The following is a 22,180-nucleotide window of genomic DNA, read 5'->3' as shown; positions in this document are numbered from 1 at the left end:
CTATATTATGGAATACTAAGTACTCACTAAAATAATAAAACACTTTATAATGGAATAAATAGAATACAAGAGAATATAAAATAATGTCAAGTTTTTTTCAGTCCTGATTTGCTCGATGTACAGTCTTGATTACGGAAGTGTGGAGAAAAAACAGGTTATGATAATGCAAAGAAAACAATTTTTAAGAAGGCAAAACATTTGAACAGATGTCACAAAAGAAGATACACAGAATGGCAAATAAGCATATGAAAATATGCCCAACATCATTTGTCATCAGGGAATTGCAAGTTAAAAAGATACCACGCCAGATTTATTAGACTAGCTAAAAATGCCAATGACTGCCAACACCAGATGTTGGTGAGAACACAGAGCAACAGGAACGCTCATTCATGACTATGGGAATGCAAAATGGTACAGTCACTGTGGAAGATGGTTTGGCAGTCTCTTATAAAACTAAACATAGTCTTACTATATGATCCAGCAATCACACTCCTATGTATTACTCAACTGATATGAAAACATATTCCACAAAGAAATCTGCATACACATGATTAGAGCACCTTTATTCACAATCGTCAAAAACAGGAAGCAACCAAGATGTCTTTCAATAGTTGAATGTTTAAACTGTGATATATCTATACAATGGAATATTATTCAGCAATAAAAACAAATGAGTTATCAAGCCACAAAAAGACATGAGTGAATCTTAAATGCACACCTCTAAGTGAAGAGCCAGTCTGGAAAGGCAACATATTGTATGATTCCAATTATATGACATCCTGGAAAACACAAAACTATAGAGATGGTAGACATCAGGGGTTGCCAGAAATTCAGGGAAAAGAGGAAGTGCTGAATAGGTGAAGCACAGGGGATTTTTAGGGCCGTGAAACTACTCTGTATGATACTGTAACAGTGGATACATGACACTATGCATTTGTCAAACCCATAGAACTTTACAGCACAGAGAGTGAACCTCAATGTATGCAAATTTTTAAAAACTCATTTACGTCGAGGGATCCCAGGATGGAATGCGGAATGTGACAAAACCAACTATGTGACAAATGTATAAAACCTCACTGAAGCAGGTGGGGGAAAGGTGCTGACCTTCGGAAATCAGTAGAGTCTTGTAGATTAAAGGCAAAAGGAACTGCATTCTAGTTGATATTTCCCATTAACAATTCTGATACTACTGCATACGTATCCTAGAATTAAGCAATTAAGTAAATGGACGGCAGATGGTGGGAACTAGGTTTCTTACTATTGGAGTGGGAGGTTACAGATCAGCAAGGGAGAGGCTAGAATGATCCATGGGGTAGTAGATTAGAGACATTAGTATAAACTTATGTTTAATTTAACATAGATGAGGATGGTTACATATAGGAATATCTACAGACATGTGTATATACACAGGTTAGTACATTTCCTTGCTCTGTCTGCTGAGAGGGCCTAGAAGCGATGACACCCCAGCAGCAATTACAGCTAGTACCCAGATCTTGGTTCTAACACCATTCTCCAATAAAAGGAACAGGGGCTCCTTGGAGAAACAGCTGATTCTAGGACTGAGGCAGGAAATATAAAAATGAGCCTGGACCATTTCGTAGTGCCAGAAAGTAAGGAAGTGCTCACACAGACACACACAATGAGGGGTGGGTTACAGGGACACAGGAGCCAACTGAAAGAGCTCCCAGTGGCCACGGCTGGAAAAATGTGAGTAACAAAATAGAGCAGTATTGGGTTATAACCCAAAGTATAAAATAAATATCCATGAGTCCATACTGATATAAATAAATGACTGAAAGTATAAATAAGTAAATGAGGGAGAACAGACAAATCTCCCAGGCAGAAGAATTCCACATAATTACTGTGCACATCGATCTGCGTTTGAGGAAGGGAGCATAACCCCCACTCCTTAGGTGTGGGCTGCACACAGTGACTTTCCTCCAAAGAGGACATGATGGAGAGGGGGGAAAAAAGAGTAACTTTACAGTGGAGAAACCACCTCGCTACCTCAGCCAGGTGACCAAGGTCAACATCAACAGTGATAAATCATGTTCATGGTGTGCAGCCTTGATATCACCTGATGAGAATGGCACTTTACCTCTGTGGTCTTCCTCCCAAGAACACACAACCCCAGTCTAATCATGAGGAAAACACCAGACAAGTCCCACTGAGGGACAAACTACCTGCCCAGTACTGCTCAAAACTGTCAGGGTCATCAAAAACAAGGAAAACCTGAGAAACTGTCACAACCGAGAGAAGCCTAAAGAGAGGAGACGACTAAATGCCATGACGTATACTGGATGGGATCCTAGAACAGAAAAAGGACATTAGGGAAAAATGGGAAATCTGAATAAAGCATGGCTGTAGTTTATTAAAAGAAAAAGAGAGAACACGCTATGTGATCTTGTTAGCGCTGCTTAAATGGCTATGATAGGTATGTAGTCACAGGTTAGCAAAAATTAGCATAAGGGAAGCCATCTTGTAGAAGGGAACCAGGTTGGAGCTATAAATGACCCTAATCCACAAGGCCCTCCCCTTTCCGAGTCAGCAATGCCGTAGCTTGCACGTAGTCCACACCTGCTGTGAGCAAAATGCATGCTCTACTACTCTCTCAACCTTGGCATATATATATATGTATTTAGACCATATATAGACTCCCTATTGTGATAAGGCAGTAACTTTGTTCTTTAAGTTTTCTCAGGAACGTAGAGACCTCCAGGAAGGAGCCCTCTGCTGGTATCTGTCACTGGTGACAAGGAAAAGTGATGATCTGGCATCTCAAGGACTACAACACCAGATGGTCGCATTCCGAGACCCCCCTTCTTTCAGCCCACTTGCCAAATATAACTGCTTCAAAAGTTTGTAGTTTTAAGATGGTTCTTTATGGACACTAGTCCGCCATCTTTCCCCTTGTAGCAAGCTGTAATGATAAAAGACCCTTTCTCTCCTACCACCTTGCCTCTGGACTGTTGGCTTGTCTTTGTGGTGAGTAGAGGACCCCTATTTTGGCGGTGACAATCTCATTGTTGTAAATAATACATACACACAGGTGCATTCATAGCAGGGTGGAAAAAACGGAAGAAAAGATACTTATCAAAATGTTCAAGGAGTAATGCCTGCGATAGCAAACAAGTGGAACCACCCACAGGTCCACTGTCAGAACGGGTTAGTAAACGGCAGCATATTCTCTATATATCCCCAAAATCTCAAACTCCCAACAATCTGTGAATACTTAATTTACTCAGTAGCTACTGTGTTATTCATTCATTAATTCATTCATCCAATAAGTATTTATTAGGAGGCTACTACATGCAAAGCACTTTTTCTAGACAATGGGGATACAGCAGTGAGTCAAAAGACCCCATGGGATAACAAAACAAAAAAGTAATTAATTACACAGCATATTAAATAAGTGCTGTGGAGGGGAACATGGTGTATAGGATGGGCTGTAACATTAAAATGGGTGGTCATGGAGCCCTCACAGAGAGAGTGACATTTGAACAAAGATTGGAAGGCAGTGAGGGACTGGCCAAGTGGACATCTGGTCTTTCAGGCAGAGGAACAGTAAGTGCAAATGCCCTGAGCAAGAGTACTGCAGGATCAGCCAGGCCAGTGCAGCTGATGCAGAGTGGACTGGGCAGAAGTAGCAGATGAGGTGAGGGAGGGAGGTGCTATTCATATTGGTATTTTTGACCCCAGAAATTAATTACTCTCTTCTCTAGGCTACCTCTGAGCCATGTGCAAACCGTTTCCCCATCTGTGTCCACAACTTGAATATACCACGATGTTGCAAAAACAGGTGCATGATAATATTCGAGTCAAGCAATCAACTATTTCCTTACTTCAAAATCTATAGAAAGAGCCTTTTCACAGAATTATGGTAGTCTTCTCTATAATTTCCCATCCTCAGTCCCATTATTCTGCTCTCTGGAATCACAGAGATCTTTCATGACACATTTCCAATTCCTTTAATTATTCCCTAAGTAACAAGATGTATATCCTTTTCATCTTACTCATTTTTCTCTGGACCTACTGAAGTTCATCTTCTATATCCCCTTTAAAGGGTAGCGCCCAGAACTGAACACACTGTCACAGGTGAACACACTGTCTAGTGCACACATTGCAGGAAAATATCACCTCCTCTATTCCGGGGCCCTCACTTCCACTAAAACAGGTCTCAATATACTGGGTATTTAAAAAACAACCACTTTTCTTTCTTCTCTTTTGAGCCTGAGTTATCTCCTAAAAACATTTATATGACTTCCTGAAAAGACTATTGCACTGTTCTGTTCAAAACCCTTTGCTGACCAAAATCCTTAACACGGAGGTCAAGTCCCTTTACCTGACACCAGTGTAGCTCCCGCCATCAGGAGACAAAAAAGCTCTGATCAGCCAGGGTCATAAAACAAAGTTTTCCTAAGGTTTCCAGACAGTTCTTTTGCCTCTCTTGTTCCCTCCGCGTACAATGTCATCCCACTGTTTTCTACCACAGGAAGTTCTCCTAATCCTTCCAGATCTTAACTAAACGCCTACTCGTGTTTACTCAGTCACATCACCGCGGCGCCTAGCAAAGCCTGACCCCTAACTGCCGCTTGACAGAGTTGCTACATGAATGAATGAATGAACGAATGAATGAGCGCGCGCGCCCCGGGCTCCTCTGGGCTCCCCCACACCAGCTCGTACGACTACTGCAGCAGCTGCACTGGGGTACGGCATCTGCAAACCGGCCCCCCACACTACGGCAGCCAGGCGGCCGATTCCCCTCCTGCCCCAGCGTTCTGCTTGGAGCTGAGATAAAACGGCCTGAGAAGCTCGTGGCCCCTCGGCGCTCTGCCCACGACTCAGGACCAAATCGCACCCGGGGGCAGTGGGGTCTCCCCGAGAGTGACCCTGGGAGCCGCCGCCCTGATGCCCGGGGAGATGAGCAAGGCCGGCGCCAGAAGGACAGGCCAGGCGTCCCCCTCACCGCCCACCCCCCGGGCTCCCGCCCGCCGCCGCCGCCGTCTCACCATGCGCTGGGCGACCGCCGCAAGGCCCCGCGCGGACGCGGACGCCGGGACCAGTCTCAACAGTCTCAAGGCCATGGCTCGCAGTCGGCACCGGCTCAAGGACCCGAGGGGACGCGGTCGCGACGGGGTCCTCGCCCGCGGCCGGCGCGCTGCCGTGACGTCACGGCGGGGCTGCCCGCGCGCCGCCTGTCGGGAACTTCCGGGCGGTGGTCGGGGCTCCCTGAGCTGTCGGGGGTTCCCCGCAGCCGGCTGACCCCCGCCGGGTCTCCTCTCGCTTCCGCCGCGTCCGGCCCTTGCCGTGCGCGGCCACCGGAGGCCCGCCGACAGGGTTCTGAGTTCGTGCAGTGCAGGGAGCTGAGGCCGCCCTAGACCTTGTAGCTCCTGCGCCTCCTCCCAAGTCCAGGAAGCCCCGCCTTCCCCACATCCCCAGGCGGCAGGTGCAGACTTGGACATTACAGCCTTGAAAATCTCTCTGTAGCTCGGAAACTCCCCCGGACTGGGAAGGTGGCCTGGGACCGGGGCAGGACAGTGGGGAGGGACGTGCAAGGAGGGATGATGTGAGAATGGACACGAACGAGCGCAGGTGTCCAAGCCGCACAGGCAGAGGGACTGGGGACGGATCTGTCCGCCCGAGGGTGCTTGTCCAGCGCTGGGCAGGGCCGGCCTGGCCGAGGCCCGCGTATCTTCAACCTCGCCATGGTCCATCTCCCTGCCCGGGTCACGGCGGGCTCCAAGTCTAACAGGTCCTATCCCTCCTGGCAGGCCTGGTGGTGTTAACCCATTGAGTAACATTAAAAAAATAAATGCTGTAGGCATTCCATTCTTAAAACTGCTATCCCTTTAAGGATCTAGGGCCTCAGTTCCTCTCGGGTTAGTACGAATTGACTTTAATGTGAGATTTCTTTCCTACTCTGCCTGCCCTTTGAAAAGGTTTCATTATCTTCACATTCCTCAGGCTTATTGTTAACACCTTACATTTTCTTTCATTTGGTTTTCAACTTTTCAGAATGAACATGGAATTGCAAACCGGATTGGGAATGCGCTTGTAAAAACGAAGGTGTTTTTGATGGATGTTTCTCTAATGTGAGAATTCCTGCTTGTTTAAAATACAGATTCCTAGTCCCCAATGCCGGAGGGTCTGATTTAGAAGATCTGGGATGGGCCCCGAAATCTGTTTAACAAGCTTCCATCTAATTGTGATGTAAATGGTTCATATCGAGGGAAATACTGTTCTAGACCCTACATTTCCTGAGAGCCGGGGACACCTCTACATTATACACGCTGTATCCACAACCCCGAGCAAAGTTGACGCGCCGGGTGTGCCACAAGGACGGTTGGATGAGCACACCTCCGATAAGCAGATGTGACCAGGTCCCTAGTCCTCCAGCCCGGTGGAGTCACCACTTATTATCCATGGCCTCCCTGCACATTCCCATGTCTCTGGGAAGCCCAGTGACCCTTCCAGGGTGTCTGAGAATTCTGCGTGGTGACGGTGAGGGTGGAGTCAGTGCCAGGTCATATTTTCTCATCTTGCTTCATTATCCATCCTATTCACATCTAGCCTCCCGCTCTCCAGTTGTCTTTCCCAGCTTTGCCCCAGGTGAAGACACTTCCTTTATCTTATTTCCTAAGACAAAGTTCTTGTGTTTGACAGCTTTTACTGATGGCATAGTGAAAACATGAGAGAAATCACAGTGAAAAACAAAATAACATTAAATTAAATATCAGACATCACTGCACTAAGTTTTCTCAAACATCCCTGCCGTATGGAATCATGGTAACTTTATACAATCTCCAGAAAATAGAAGAGGAGGCAACATTCCTCAGCCCATTTTATTGTACCCAAACCAGACAAAGATAGTACCAAAAAAAGAAAAAAAAAAAAAAAACTACAGACCAATATTTCTAATGAGCTTGGACACAAAAATCCTCAACAAAATGTTAGCAGATTGAATCCAGCAATGTATAAAATGAATAATACACCACAACCAAATGGAATTTATTTAAAGGATGCAAGGCTGATTCAATATTCAAAAATCAATCAATGCAATCCACCTTAACAGGTAAAGAAGAAAAATCAGTGATCAGATTACTTGCTGTAGAAAAAGCGTTTGACAAAATCCGACATTCATTCATGAAAAAAGAAAAAAAAAAGCTCTCAGCAAGAAAGGAATAAAGGAGGAACTGCTCCAACTTCATAAAGAACATCTACACAAACCTACAGCTAACATCATAATGGGGAAGGACTGGTGCTTTCCTTCTAATCCATCTAAGAAAGGAAACAAGGCAGGGATGTCTACTTTCCCCACTCTCGTTCAGCAGAGCACTGGAAGTTCTAAACAGTGCAATAAGGCAGGAACGAAGGATATAAAAGGCATACAGATTGGAGAGGAAGAAATTAGACTGCCTTTATTTGTAGATAATGTGATTGCTTATGTTGAAAACCCAAAGCAATCTACCAAAAAGAGCTAGAACTAAGAAGTGAGTTCAGCAAGGTTGCAGGTTACAAGGTCAACACTCAAAAATCAATTGCCTTTCTACATACTAGCAACAAACAAGTGGGAACTGACATGTTAAAAATGCAATGCCATTTACAATTGCTCAAAGAAATGTAATAGGTATAAATCTAGCAAAACATACAGGATCTATGTGCTGAAAACTGCAAAACACTGATGAGAGAAGTCAAAGAAAACTTTGATAATTGGTGAGAATTACTATGTTCATGGACTGAAGGACTCAACAGGGCAATGATGGGAATTCTCCTCAAAATGATCTACAGGTTTAACACAATTCTTATCAAAATCTCAGCAATGATTTTCTGTCATTTTCTGTATGACAAGCTTATCATAAAATTTATATGGAAAAGTACACACTCTAGAATAGCCACAGTCATTTTGAAAATGAAGAATAAAGTGGGAGGAATCAATCATTCATCCAATCAATGTTAAGGATTTGCTATATAACTACACTCATCAAGACCTTGTGGCATTGGCAGAGGGACAAACACATAGGTCAATGGAACAGAACTGTGGATCCAGAAAAAAACCAACACAAATATTCTCAACTGATATTTTACAAAGGTACAAATGTAATTCAATGAAGGAAGGATAGTCTTTCCACAAATGGTGTTGCAGGAATTGGACATCCATGGGTAAAAAAATGAACCTCCACATGGCCTTCACACCTTATACAATAATTAACTCAAAAGGGGTCATGGACTTAGGTGTAAATGTAAAATTATAAAGCTTTTAGAAAAAAAATCATAGAATAAAACTTTCAGGATGTAGGACTAGGGGAAGAATTCTTGGACTTGATGTCAGGAGCATAATACATAAAAGGGAAAATTGATAAATTGGACCTCATCAAAATAAAAAAGTTTTGCTCTGTGAGAGACCCTAAAAGGATGAAAAGACAAGCTACAGAGGGGGAGAAAATACTTGCAAGCCACATATCTGATGAAGGACTTGTATCTAGAACACATAAAGAACTCTCAGAACTCAACATTAAGAAACAAATAATCCAATTAGAAAATGGGCAGAAGACGTGAACAGACACTTCACTGAAGAGGATACACGGATGGCCAATAAGTGCATGAAAAGATGTTCAACATCATTAGCCATTAGAGAAATGTAAATTAAATCTACAATGAGATATCACTACACACTTATCAGAAAAGCTAAAATAAAAAATAGTGACAACACCAAATCCTGGAGAAGATGTGGAGAGACAATTCATGCACTGCTAGTGAACATGTGAAATGGTACAGCCACTCTGGTAAAGAGGTTGGCCACTTCCTTTAAAACTGAAAATGTGCTGTAATACAACCCAGCAATTGTACTACTGGGCATTAACCCCAGAGAAATGAAAACTTAGGTTCACAGAGAAACTTGCACGTGAATGTTCATAACAGCCAAAAACTGGGAACCACCCACTTGTCCTTCCACAGGTGAACAGTTAAACAAACTGTTGTACATCTCTACCGTGGAACACTACTCGGCAATAAAAACTAGTGGACTGTTGTTACACACGACCACCTGGATGGACCTCGAGAGAATTATGTTGAGCGAAAAAAGCTAATCTCAAAAGAGTACGTACAGTCTGTTTCCTTTTATATAACATCCTAGAAATAACAAAATTATAGAGATAGAGAACAAATTAGTGGTCACCAGAAGCCAGGAAAGGGAGTTTGTGTCTTGTGATGGACATGTTCCGTATCTTGATTATGGTGGTAGTCCATGAAGCTACACAGGAGATAATATTGCACAGAGCTGCACGTGCACGTGCACACAGATACACACGCACACAGTTGAGTGCATGTGTACTGGTGGATTCTGAGTAAGTTTTGTGGATTGCATCAAAGTCAATGTCCTGGTATTGATGCTGTACTATAGTCGTGCAGGATGGTGTCACCAGGGAAGAACAGGTGAAGGGTGCACAGGGCCTTCCTCTATCTTTCTTTGCAACTTCCTGTAAATCTATAATTATTTCAAAAAGAAAGTTTTAAAAATTGTGTTCTATGTACCAGCAGCGAAGGAACAGAGATAAAAATAAAATTTTTAATTTTAAAAAGAAAAATTTTAAGATACCATGTGTGTTAGAACTTTTAAAAAAGCCAAAAAACTCAAATACCCAGAAAGATGTGAAAGATCCCTACACTGAAAATTACAAAACAGTATTGAGAAACTGAAGAAGTTGTAAATGAATAGAGGGATATACCTTGTTCTTGGATTAAAAGTCTCAAAATTGTAAAGATGACAGTTACCTCCAAATTGATCTATAAATTCAACACAATCTCAACAAAATTCAACAAATCTTTCTTTTGTTGAAATTGACAAGCTGATTCTGAAATGTATATCCTCCAACCCCCCATTTGGGAGGGGTTAAAAATAACCAAGGCAATCATGAAGAACCAAAACAAGGACGAAAGACTTATGATCAGATATCAAGATATATGAAAAGCTATAGTAGTTACAACAGCATGGTATTGGTGCAGGAACAGACAAATAGAGAAATGGGACAGAATAAGAAGTCCAAAAGGAGATGAGGATAGATAGATGATAGGTAGGTTGGTACATAGATAGATAGATAGATAGATAGATAGATAGATAGATAGATAGATTGGATAGATAGATGGATAGATACATAGATAGATAGTCATTTGGTTTATGAAGAGGGTGACATTGCAGAGGGGAAAACATGGTCTTCAATAAATGGTGGGTGCTGGGTCAATTTGATATCCATATAGAAAAGAATGAATTTTGGCCCGTATCTCCTACCATAAATAAAAATCAAGTTCAGATGGGTTGTAAATCTAAACATGAAAGACAAAGCAATAAAGCTTCTAGAATTAAACAGGGGAATATTTTCATGACCTTGGAATAGGCAAACATTTCGTAAATGGAAAAAAAATAAAACTATAAAGGGGATGTACAAATTGTACATAAAAATAAAGAACTTCTTTTCATCGAAAGACACCATTAACAGAATGAAAAGGCAAGCCCAGAAATGAGGACATTTTTGCAATAAATATAACCAACAAAGGGTGAGTATCCAGAACATGTTAGAACTCCTGTATGTTAAAAAGAAAAAGAGACTCAATATAAAAACAGGGACAAGACTTGATTGAGTGGGCACTTCAGAAAGAGCATATCCAAAAAGAGAAAAACCTCTAAACATTAAAAAGGTGCTCAACAGCATTTGTCATTGGGGCAATGTAAATTAAAGTTACAATGAGATGCCATTACAACCCCAGAAGAATGGCTAAATTGAAAAATACTCATAGTACCAAGTGTTGGTAAGGACATGGAGCTGCTGGAATTCCCATACACTGCTGGTGGGAGTGAAAATCAGTGCACCCACTTTGCAAAACAGTTTTGCAATTTCTACTAAACCTGACCGTACACATACCTTAAGTTTCAGCAATTATAGGTGTATAGGTGTAGCCTATATGTACCTAGGGCTAGCCTAGCACATTGCTCACAAAACTGTATGTACATTAATGAAAAGACATGGACCAGAATGTTTACAGCAGCACCATCCATAATAGACAGTATCCATAATACTGTCCACAACAGTAAAATGCACACATGTACTGTGATATATTTATGCAATGGAATATTATATGTTATATGCATGAATTCTTGCTATATGCAAAGCATCAAGGATTCACTCTAGCATGATATTGAATTAAAAAAGCTGAACATAAAGCATCCTTCATGATTTCATTCATAAAAACCTCAAACACACCAAAACTAGTATTTTGTTAGAAGTCAGGACAGTGGTAATCTTGGGACAGGGGGCGTGAGGGAAACTTGTAATTCTTGATCTGGGTGCTGGTTACGTGAATGTGGTCCTGGAAACACATCTAGATGAAGGCCTATTATTTGTGTACAGTTCTGTAGATTTACTGAATTTCATTTATTTACTTTAAAGAGCATGAAGTTCCATATAAGATATTATTTTATAATTACTACAAATTAGATTCTAGGACATTTAATTGTCCTACTATGAAAGTTGACCTAAGGCCAGAGCCTTTCTCAAGGCATCCTTAAATTCTTTGTTTCTCAGACAGTAGATCAATGGGTTGATTATTGGAGTGAGGACAGTGTAAATAGCAGAGATGAGCTTGTTGGAGCTTCGTGTGTCAATGGCCTGGGGCCGGACATACATGAAGATCATGGCGAGATAGAAGTTGGTGACCACTGTGAGGTGGGAGGCACAGGTGGAGAAGGCTTTCCAACGGCCAGTAGCCGAGGGGATGTGCAGGACAGCCAAGGCGATGTGTCCATAGGACAGCATGGTGGCCATGAGTGGGAACACCAGGATGATGAAGGCCAGGATGAAGTCGACCAGCTCTGCGGTCGAGAAGTCTGTGCAGGCCAGTTTGAGGATGGGGGAAATGTCACAGAAGAAGTGGTTCAGGACATTGGAGCCACAGAACGTGGCACTGGAGATAAAGTAGACTTTGATCGCAGAGACGGAGAAGCCACTCACAAAGGAGAAGACCACCAGCTGGACGTAGAACCCCGTGGTCATGATGACGTGGTAGCGCAGGGGGTGGCAGACAGCCACGTAGCGATCGTAGGCCATGGAGGCCAGGAGCACACACTCGGTGCACACCAGGGAGCTGAAGAAGTACAGCTGAGCCATGCACCCGACAAAGGAGATGCGTTTCCGCTGCAGGAGGAAACCGTCCAGCATCTTGGGGATGATGTCAGACACATACCAGATCTCCAGGAAGGACATGGAGCCCAGAAAGTAGTACATGGGCCTGTGGAGGGAGGCGCTGCTCCAGACAGTATGGATGATGGCCAGGTTCTCCACCAGGACAAAGAGGTAGGTGAGCAGGAAGAGGAAGAAGAGGGCATACTGCAGCTGGGAGCCCGTGGGAAAGCCCACCAGGACAAATTTGCTGACCTTGGTTACATTCTCTCCCCTCATTCTTCTGTGCTGGGAGCCTGGGCCTGCAAAACACCGTCGTGCCGGGGTCAGAGGCTGAGGGCCGCTGTGGGGAGAAAGCAGAGCTCAGCCTGTAGGTGAGTTTTGGCCCAAAGACCAGACACCTGGCTCTATGAGCAGCAGGGGGGTGCTATGATACGTTTATTTGCCACGTTTTCAAGTAGAAAGGCCCCGTGTGATTGCATTTAGATATAATAACAAAGTAGGACACAGGGAGAGAGGGTATGCAGAGGAACGGCTGTTTAGGACTTGATAAAAGAGGCCATTTGCAGGGCCCACCAGAAGGGTAGCTGGGAACAGGACTGGTTTCTTTGCTCTGGTGTTGGGTGTGGGGCTTCATTTAACAAGCGGACATAGGCTTTGGGTTCCCTGCCACCACCTCAATCACAATGAATCAGGACAAAGGCTTATTTTATTAAGTTTTCCCCCTGAATTTTCGAGATGGCCAGGCTGGTGCTGGCTCTCTGCTGTGTCGTGCCACGGCATGGAGAGGTCTCCACGGAGAAGGCAGCCGGCTCTGAATGGGGTCATGCCCACCACCCTCGCTGGAGGAAGAGCTGTCAGGGCCGTGAGAAGCTGCTACAAGTGAGTGAGGGTCTCTGGTGGTGTGACCCGCTGCTCCCATCCCCACCCCAAGCCACACACACACAGAGTTGCACACAGTTACACACACACGCACCACTATACACACTTGCTCACACACACCCATATACACACACTCACATGCACTCATATCTACACACTTGCATATACACAGTCACACAGATACATACACTTCATATGACACTTTTACACTCACACACATCCATATATACACTCACACTCACATGCTCACACACCCTCATATACATATACACTTATGTATGTCTTATACACACACTCATATGGAGACGTTGCTCCTTTCCTGGCCAGAGCCAACTGCAGCGGGGCTGGGAAGCATGGACCCCAGGGTCTGAGGCCAGCAGAATCCCAGGGCAGCCCCTGGAGCACAGCCTGCAGAGCTGCTCTGCAGTAGATGGAGAAGGAGCCCCTCGAGGCTGTGGCCGTGGTTCTTGAGAGACGCAGAGAGGAATGACAGAGAAAGGAGGACGTGGGCGCTGACCAAGAGCGGATTCAATGAGGAGAAGGCGCAGTGGCAGAGGACCCAGGGGCTTTGATGAGGTGGAGAAAGGTGACCATGGAGCTGCGGGGAAGTTGGGGCTGGGATGCAGTTGGGGGTCCATACAGCCAGCACTGCGACCTTTCCAGCCACACCTCCCTTGGCCTCTGTCTCTGCCCCTCGGTGTGTGGGCGAGGGCAGGGGTCCAAACTGAAGGTGCATGTCCCAGCCAGGTGTGGGAACAAGAATGAATCCAAGAACGTGGTGGGGAATGCCTGGAGTGACTTGACTTTAAGAACTGTCTACAGTCATATGCTGGCAAAGATGGCTACAAATAACCCAAAGAGGAGAGATAGAAGGAAAACAAGTGTCCAGTATTGCCATACGCTGATGCGGTTTCACCTGCTGGGAGCTGCTGGTGAGCAAGAGGAGGCAACTTGGGGGAGCGGGAATGGGGTCCAGCAACAGTGATGGAGACAGAGGGGCAGGATGCAGGGGCTGGGGCGAGACCCAGAGCTCCAAGCTGAGGGCATGCACTAGTGCAGGACCATCTGGGCGGACCTCCAAGTCTGAGAGGGCACACGCAGAGTGGAGCCCTGGGCGGCTCCCAGAGCCACATGAGCCTCCGTCACAGACCTGGAAGCTTCCTTCAAGTCAGTGCAGTGGCCACTGAGCAGGAAGGAAAGGGACTGGGCAAGAGGTCGGGGACCCCAGCCAACAGGGCATAACCTCAAACTGGACTAAACCACTGGAGGCACGTGGGGAAGGCTACTGGGCTCCTGGGAGACCAGACACACAGGATGGGTGTGCTGCGCCCCAGTTGGGACTGTTTTCATTGGGTCATCTGGGCGGGCGGGAGAAGGGCAGACTGTGTGTGGCTGCTCACAGCTGGGGAGGGCCCTAAGCTAAGGCAGCTGTATGGGAGGGGGCATCAGGGTGGGCAGGCCACAGGCAGGCACAGGAGCTTCTCGTGGGCAGCAGGGAGGCAGATGAGACCACTTCCTACAAAACACCCAGGACCAATGCTGGCACGAGGATGGAGGGGCTTCTCATGGAGCCACACCCACGGCGGGCGGCACCACACTGCACTGGCCCTGAGCTGCAAGCAGAACACCTTCCCTCACCCTACCCGCCTTACTGCAGCCCTCGGGCCAGGCGGCTCTGTACCTGTTCTCCACAGCCCTCCTCTCTTCCCACCGGGCCCACCACGCTCCTCTGCCGAGCAACCTGCACCTGGCGTGGTGACCACCTTTGCCACATACCTCTCCTCTCCTCTCCCTTCCCGCAAAGTGGCCTCAGGCCCTGTTCCTGGGCACCCAGACCCTGCTACCTTCATGCCGTCCCTGGGATGACAGCTGGGGCATGTCACTTAACCTCAGGGGCCTCCGTGTCTTTGTCCCTGAAATATGAACAGCAGCGCCCACCTTACCACCCTGCTCTGGCAGAGCTGGCACGAGGAGGGCACTCAACAAATGTGAGCCGTTACCACGACCAGACATCCCTGCAACACCCACCCCTGGACTGGTCTTGAGGGTGGACCCCAGACCGAAGGTGCAGCAGTAAAGGAGAGTTCTGTGGGCATGTAAAATAATTCCAGGCGTAGCATTTTGATTTGCTCATGACGACGATATTCCGTGAGAACCCGCGTGCCCAGCAGACGCTAACAGTCATGAGCCTGCTGAGAAGCCACAGGGTCTCCTGGGGATGCTGACGTGGAACCCCCGCGACTCCCGGGCTTCTCCTAGCCTCTGCCTCCTGGCTGCCCCGTCTCAGTCTGGAAAGGTGTCTCCATCTCACCAGGCTGACTCTCAGGACAGTGACTCAGATTTCACAAGTCTCTTGCATCCTTCTTGCTGATCTAGTTTTCTTTTATTTGAGACATATTTCTTGCACACGTGCCGGGGATGGGGCGGGAGATGTAGCTCTCCTGGATGGGGCTCGCATTCCAGCTAGAGAGGCAGAGTGGACATGGAAATGGGGCGAAGGAGGCAATAAAACTTGGGAGATAATACTGTGGGTGGGGTTCAGGACGTGCACCCCAACCTTGGCATATTGAGTATGTTAAGAGGAAAGAGTTTGGGAAAACGGCAGAAGCAGGAAGGTCCCTCTGACCTCTCCCACCTTCTTCCCTGAAGCGGGTCATGTGAGAAGTGCCCTTCTGCACCCGGAGGAAAGGTGCATCCTTATCTCTGAAGACAAAAGGCTGCTGAGAAGGATCCTGACAACAGACTTTGCTAAGCTTCCCCTAGTTCACTACACTTCACCCCATCGTAATCCCCCATGCCTGTTCACTCTTCATCAAACCTAGCATGAAAACACTCAGGTTCAACCATTTCTGCACATCTTCATTTCCTTATGAAGGCTCCTGTGTTACGTCCAACTTATGTTATATACATTTGTATGCTTTTCTCCTGTCCATCTGTCTTGGTCAGTATAATTTTCAGACTCAGCCAGGGATCCTAAGAGGGTTGAGGAAAACTGTTTCCTCCCCTGCTCCATCATGTGCCTGGGAGTGACGCGTAGCAGAGCCAGGCCTCTTGGAGGGGATACCGTTCACCTGGAGGTCTGAGCGTGGTGATGAGGAGAGCCCCAGGAAATCAGGGAATAGTGTTTCTGTCAGAGAGAACAGCAGCTCCCAAGGCCAGAGGCAGTGAGCATGGCGAGTTTGTGGATAGGAAGCAGGCTAGTGGGCGGGTGGCAGATGTGATTCTGAGACCCAGCTTTTCAGCCCAGGACACCTGATGATGAGAGAGGAAGAGCGGGAGAAGACCATGGAAGTGCCCCGTTATCTGGGGTTCTGCTTTAGGGAAGTGTGGGGTGCTGGTTGGATATCCGGGTTGTGATGGTAGGTGGTTGGCTATGTAAGTCTGGAGTTGAGGGGGGAGGTCTGGGCTGAAAAAGAAATTTCTGGAAAGGAATTGCCTCAGGGTACAGCTTTGCCCTGGAGAGACATGTCTGTCTTCTGTCAAGGTCGAGCTTGGCATGAGAAGCCAGGCTCCCCATGGGGCCAACACAGCCACTCCTGCCTTACAATGCAAGCATGCAGGTCCAAGTTGAGGACCGGCTTCAGAAGACCTACTGTCTACTCCAGGATTTCAGACAAAACCTACCATCTTCTTTACAGCAAAAGCAGTGATAACCTCCTGCCGTGTCAGGGGTCTCAGTATCTGATCCTGAGTGCTGCCACTCTGGACGTGGGCCAGGGCCACACCTGTGTCCCTTGTCCTGGCTGAGTGGCCACAGGAGGCCCTACAGCCCACAGGGAGGGACCCCTGGGGGCCGCTCGGAAGACCAGTGGTCCCTGCCCATTGGCTGGGTTGCCTAGGGAGCTCCAGGCCTCTGATCTTCATCTCAGGACAGTGGAGGCCCCTTGGTTTGTGATGGTTGTTTGGAGAGTGGTAACCAATCATTAATGAGCGGCTAATTAATACTAGGTTGATTGGTTAAATAAACTTGTGTTTATTTCCAAATTCAGGACCCTTTAGAGCATATTCTACTTGACCTGAACTTTGGACAACGGCTGTATTTTGTTTTTAAATAAGCTTTTTACTTTGAAATACTTTTAGACTTATAGACAAGTTGCAGAGATGTGCAGAGAGATCCCCCAGACCCTTCATTCAGCTGCTCTAAGGTTACATCTCACAGGACGAGGGAAGACTTGTCAAAACTATGGATTAACATCTGTATGTTGCTACCAACTCAACACCAGTCTTCAATCCGAGTTCATCTTGTTTTCCTCTCGTGTCTTTTCTGCTCCCACGTTGCTTTGAGAATGGCTGTGTTTTCTTTCCTTTTTTTTTTGTTTTGTGAGAAAGATCAGCCCTGAGCTAACATCCATGCTAATCCTCCTCTTTTTGCTGAGGAAGGCTGGCTCTGAACTAACATCTATTGCCAATCCTCCTCCTTTTTTTTTCCCCAAAGCCCCAGTAGACAGTTGTATGTCATAGTTGCACATCCTTCTAATTGCTGTGTGTGGGACGCGGCCTCAGCATGGCCAGAGAAGAGGTGCGTCGGTGCGTGCCCGGGATCCAAACCCGGGCCACCAGTAGTGGAGCGTGCTCACTTAACCACTAAGCCATGGGGCCAGCCCCAAGAATGGCTGTGTTTTCAACATTGTTGTTCCCCCCTGGTCCCTGCACAGAGTCTGAAAGGCTAAGTGGGTTTTGATGAGGGAGCCCAGCGTTCTCTCCTCGTCAGTAGGTTCTTTAAGGTGCTAGAGAGAAGGTTTTTACCCAGCCAGCAAATGCTAACTGAGTTCCTTTAAGAAAACCTGAGAGAGGAAAGCGAAGATTCTTCCACTGAGAAGGGACGTGTTTTTGGGGTCTGTGAGAGGGTACCGCAGCAGAGTCTCCCCTGCCTCCACCTGCAGCATCAGCCTGCAGCCATTCCCCTTGTAACTGGCAGACCACCTGGACGGGCAAGTGGTCTGCCCCTGAGTAGGATGGGGGCAGATGTCCTCTGCTCTGCTTGGTCCACGTGAGGCTGCTGGGTAAGGCCAGGTGTGATGTTAGAAATTGAGGGGCAACACGGTACCCATAGATGTGTACATACATGCAAGGATCATTTACGGAGCACCCTTGAGCCATCGTGCTGGGTGCTGGCGATGAAACTGCAGAGCAGAGTTCTGCATAGCCCCTGCCCCAAACTGGTGTGAGGGGGCATGCATGGTGAGGGGTGTCACACATGCACACACACTCACTCCACCACGATGCAAGGTGTGCATGATGCTCTAAAATCACAGCAAAACGCATCATGCATCAGCATGGCAAGTGCTGGCTCCTACCTGGGGGTTCTGGAAGCCTCACTGTGAATGGCTGCAGCTGTCTGCAGGAGCGAGGAGCAGCTTCTCCCTGTGTCCAGCAACTAGCAGGCTGGCCACAGTGACCAACCGTGTCTCAGAGATACTCCAGAGAAGCGAGATGCTCGAGCAGCTGGGGAGGAACGACTGTGGCTTTTTTTGATGGAGGGTGGGGACTCCAGGGTCCAATTACCCCGCCATGCTGATGACACTGCCCACACTGCTAATTAGCCAGGTCCTCGTGCCTCTGGGGCTGGGCTGGCCCCTGCCTGGCTGAGGGCGCCCGGGCAAGTCTGTGGTGCCCCCGCCCATGGCCCTTGTTTGGCTCCATCACCACACACCTCGGTGGCTGTGTCCTGCAATCTCAACTTGGGGAGCCACTGTCCCCGAGGCAGCCCTTGGTCCTGCACGCAGCAAAGGTCAGGCACGTGTCCTTGCCGAGAGCAAGGCCACCCTTAGCAGGAACTGCACCGCCATCTGGAGGAGCGTGGCGGGACAAGAGGGAGTGGGCTGTCTCTGAGGCTGAAAGGGTGGAGGCCACAGCCACTGCCATGGGTGGCCAGCATATGGGCCACTCAGCTGTCAGAGGACCCACAGGACATGAGTCAGGTCTTGGCCCTCCCTAGCTGGGAAGCTCCACCATCCTGCACACCCAGAGGGAAGGACTTGCCGGGCCTGGGTCTCCTCTCTTGTCTCATTCTGACCCTCCCTGTTCTCTCTATTCTCATCTCACCCATAGCCACTGAGGATGGGCCTGCCTCCCTCCTCCAACCTCAGGGCCTTCAGATTCCTCACTGTTGCCTCTGTTTGGAATGTTCTCCCAGACGTGTGTCTCCTGCCCACACATTCTCCCCACACCCACCCGGGAGGTTCTCATTCTCCTCCCCTCGGGGTTAGTGTCCTGGGGCTGCTCTAACAGAGCACCACAAACTGGCTTAAAACAACAGAAGTTTATTCTGTCACAGTTCTGGAAGCTCAAAGTCTGGACTCAGGAGTGGGCAGGCCAAGCTCCCTCCTGATCCCCACCCCGGCATGGTCATTCCTGCCTCCTCCAGACTCTGGTGGCTCCAGGTTTCCTGGGCCTGTGGCAGTTTCTCTCCTATCTCTGCCTCTGGGGTCATATGTGTCCTCTACTGTGTCCAGCCTCCTCTGTGTCTCTTATAAGGACACATCATTGCACTGAGGGCCTTCCTGGACAAGCCACAATCCCCTCCTCATCCCCAGATTCCTAGCTCAATTACATCTGCAAGGACCCAGGTCACATTCAGTCTCCAGGGATCTGACGTGGCATCTTTGGGGGGCTGTCTCAGCCGATCACGCCTGTTGTCTCTTTTCTCCTCAGCACGTGTCCCTGAATGCCACTCTGAGTATTTTGCTTATTTATTTTGTGTATTCTCCCTCCCCCCATAGAATGTCAGCCACACAAGGGCTGGATTTCTGTCCGTTTTGTTCATCGTTGTGTCTCAACAGCCTAGATTCGTGTCTGGCACATCATGGGCACTTGGATGAATGAATGAGTGAATGAAGGAAGGAATGGGTCAGTTGGTTGTGACCTGTGTGTGGCCCCAGGGAAGCATCGTGCCGGCAGAGCCTGGGCCTGGGTCCCTGGCTGGTGGAGCAGCACAGGATGGCCTCCTGCCCCTCCTCTAAACAACGCGGGGCCACAGGGTCTGACTGAGCAGCCGAGCGGTGACTGGGAGGCAGACGAGCCACTGCACATGGAGGAGGCGAAGCCAAGGTCCTGACACCCAGGAGACCCAGGAGGGAACATGCATGCTGGACAGGACCCTGAGCTGGGCAGGGATGGTCAGTGTGCTGCTTAGTGACAACACAGGGATGCGACAGTGTCTTAGAGTCTGGGCAGTAGTGAGGCTAACAGTGGCATTTAACAGGGGTGCACATAGGCTGTGTTTGGGACCAAAACCTCCATCGGAACGATACAGGAATGATGTACACAGATCAATCACATGCACTCAGAGTGATGCAGGGAAACAGCTTTTTCATACCTTAGATAAGGGAGGATTTCAGAGGATTTCAGCTTCCGAGTGTGGGAGGCAGCGAGATGCCCCTGCGCACACCGGGAGGAAGGGCATTCTCCCCATCCAAAGAGCTGTTCCAGGTTGACTGGGTCCCCAGGGTAAAGAGTGGCCCTCCCTAGGAGAGCCAGAGGAACCTGAGGCCTGGCCCCGGGGCAGGGCACTGGGTGGTCCAGAGAAGGCAAGGGCTCGAGGGCCTTCAGAATTCTGTAAAATACCAGGATTCTGTGATTCTTGACTACAAAGCAGTGTCTATACTGAATCAAAACCAGGCCAATTCAGGGAGCGGGCTGACACGTATAATGTGAATTGAAGAAGGTTTGTCCGTCGTCTCTGGATTGCAATGGTGCGGAGACCTGGATGGATCCCAGAGCCGACAGAGATGAATTTCATGTTCAAAACGGGAAGACTCGGAGTCTATAGCGCCCGTGGCAGAGCCTAAGACGGGAGAGACAGTCAGGGAGACGTCGCCGGGCGTGAGCAGCTCGGATGCAGGCGAGGGCCGTGGGTGAAGAAGCCAGATACCCAAATCATCGTCAGCCTTCACTCAAGCGGCGACATGGTTCCCGCAAAACCGGAGTCTCAGGGCCTTTCCTCCGTAGGCCAGTCCTCAGGCTGGCGCTGAATTCCTGATCCCAAATGTCAGCCTCATCCCTTAAGTCAAACCTCCCAAATCCCAAACGCCATCACCATCCAGACCTCCAGGGACGTCCTATTGCTCACCTGGCCTCGGTACAATTCCCCTAAACCTGGACCCTATTTTTGCACATTTGATAGGATTTCCCCTCTGCCAACTGTGAAATCAGGCTCCCGTAGAGTCTCCATTTCACTACTGCCCAAACTAGCCTCGTCAGCTTCCCTTCAAAGGGTCTCCCTCTCCTCGGTCTCCTTAAGTAGCTCTGTTATCCGTTTGGTCCCTTGACACTGATTTGAACACCCAGAAGCTTCTCTGATGCGCCCTGCCTGCTCCATGCCGCCCCATTAGTCCGGATGGTGCTCACCCTTCCCCTGGGCAGCTCCAGCTGCCTCCTCTGTGGCCTGACTGCCTCGCAGGGCCCATCCATCTTCACACCTGCCACGTGGTCTGTGTGCTGCCTGCCACAGCCTGCAAGCACTTGCATGCTGACCTCCACCTGCCCCTCAAGTCTCCCTTCCTGAATGCCGGGCGGCGGGCGCTCCAGCCTCTCTCCACGACGGCACCGCTTCCTGCCTCTAAGGCCTTGCTGGGGCCTTGCTGAGGCTGGGATTGCCAGGAGCGTCCTTCCTCCTCTTTAGTTTTTAACTTGAGAAACTCCTGTCCTGTTTTCAGGCCTAAATAACCTGCCGTGCAGGCGACCTCCTCAGCCCCCTCACACGCCCAGCTGGGTTTGCTCTATCTCTTCTGGCTTCGACATTGCACCCCACCCCGCACCCTGCCCCAGCTTTGTCATTGTCTACCCAGGCCCTGTCTCCCTCGCTGGACTCTGAGGGCTGCCACGGTGGGCTGAGTCTTGCTCACTTTGTTTCTCTAGCGTGGCTCTCAGGCCTGACGCAGAGGGATGGCCAGCCAGGACACCAAACTGTAACCAATACATGCGGCAGAACGAAGGAAGAAATGAGCAACGATGGAAGGTGGGCATCACATGCTACTCTTTGGACCTGCTCAGAGTGCAGGATCCCACGCCAGGGACGGCACTGTGAGAGGTTCCAGGGCTCGGCATCGGCCCCTTGCTGGTTGGAATCTGATGACTTTTTACATGATTCCTAATAGTGACCAGAGGATGACAAATGGTCTATGCAC

At 48.3% G+C, this 22,180-nt stretch overlaps 2 protein-coding genes across 4 annotated transcripts in view; both read right to left on the bottom strand.

Moving 5' to 3' along the window:
* Positions 1-5,161, bottom strand: part of NDUFA10 (NADH:ubiquinone oxidoreductase subunit A10) — a 66,927-nt gene extending 61,766 nt beyond the window's left edge. For 2 of the 3 annotated variants that reach the window (XM_004427735.3, XM_087424598.1), the window contains exon 1: positions 5,010-5,160. In XM_004427735.3, coding sequence (XP_004427792.1) covers positions 5,010-5,084 — 75 coding nt within the window. In that variant the 5' untranslated portion in view covers positions 5,085-5,160. Of the gene's footprint in view, positions 1-5,009 lie in introns of all 3 variants that reach the window. The other variant, XM_087424597.1, reaches the window with a different exon arrangement.
* A 6,352-nt stretch (positions 5,162-11,513) lies between these two features.
* Positions 11,514-12,492, bottom strand: LOC101407500 (olfactory receptor 6B2). The gene has a single exon (XM_004427736.3). It carries the CDS (start codon positions 12,447-12,449, stop codon positions 11,514-11,516), a length of 936 nt encoding a protein of 311 aa, XP_004427793.1. The 5' UTR covers positions 12,450-12,492.
* Between the last annotated feature and the right edge of the window lie 9,688 nt (positions 12,493-22,180).

This window comes from Ceratotherium simum, chromosome 37 (assembly GCF_057802395.1).
Source record: "Ceratotherium simum simum isolate JZ-2026a chromosome 37, ASM5780239v1, whole genome shotgun sequence".
NCBI classification, from domain to species: domain Eukaryota; kingdom Metazoa; phylum Chordata; class Mammalia; order Perissodactyla; family Rhinocerotidae; genus Ceratotherium; species Ceratotherium simum.
The sequence above is the reverse complement of the archived record's forward strand: the minus strand, read 5'-3'. Positions and strand labels throughout refer to the sequence as shown.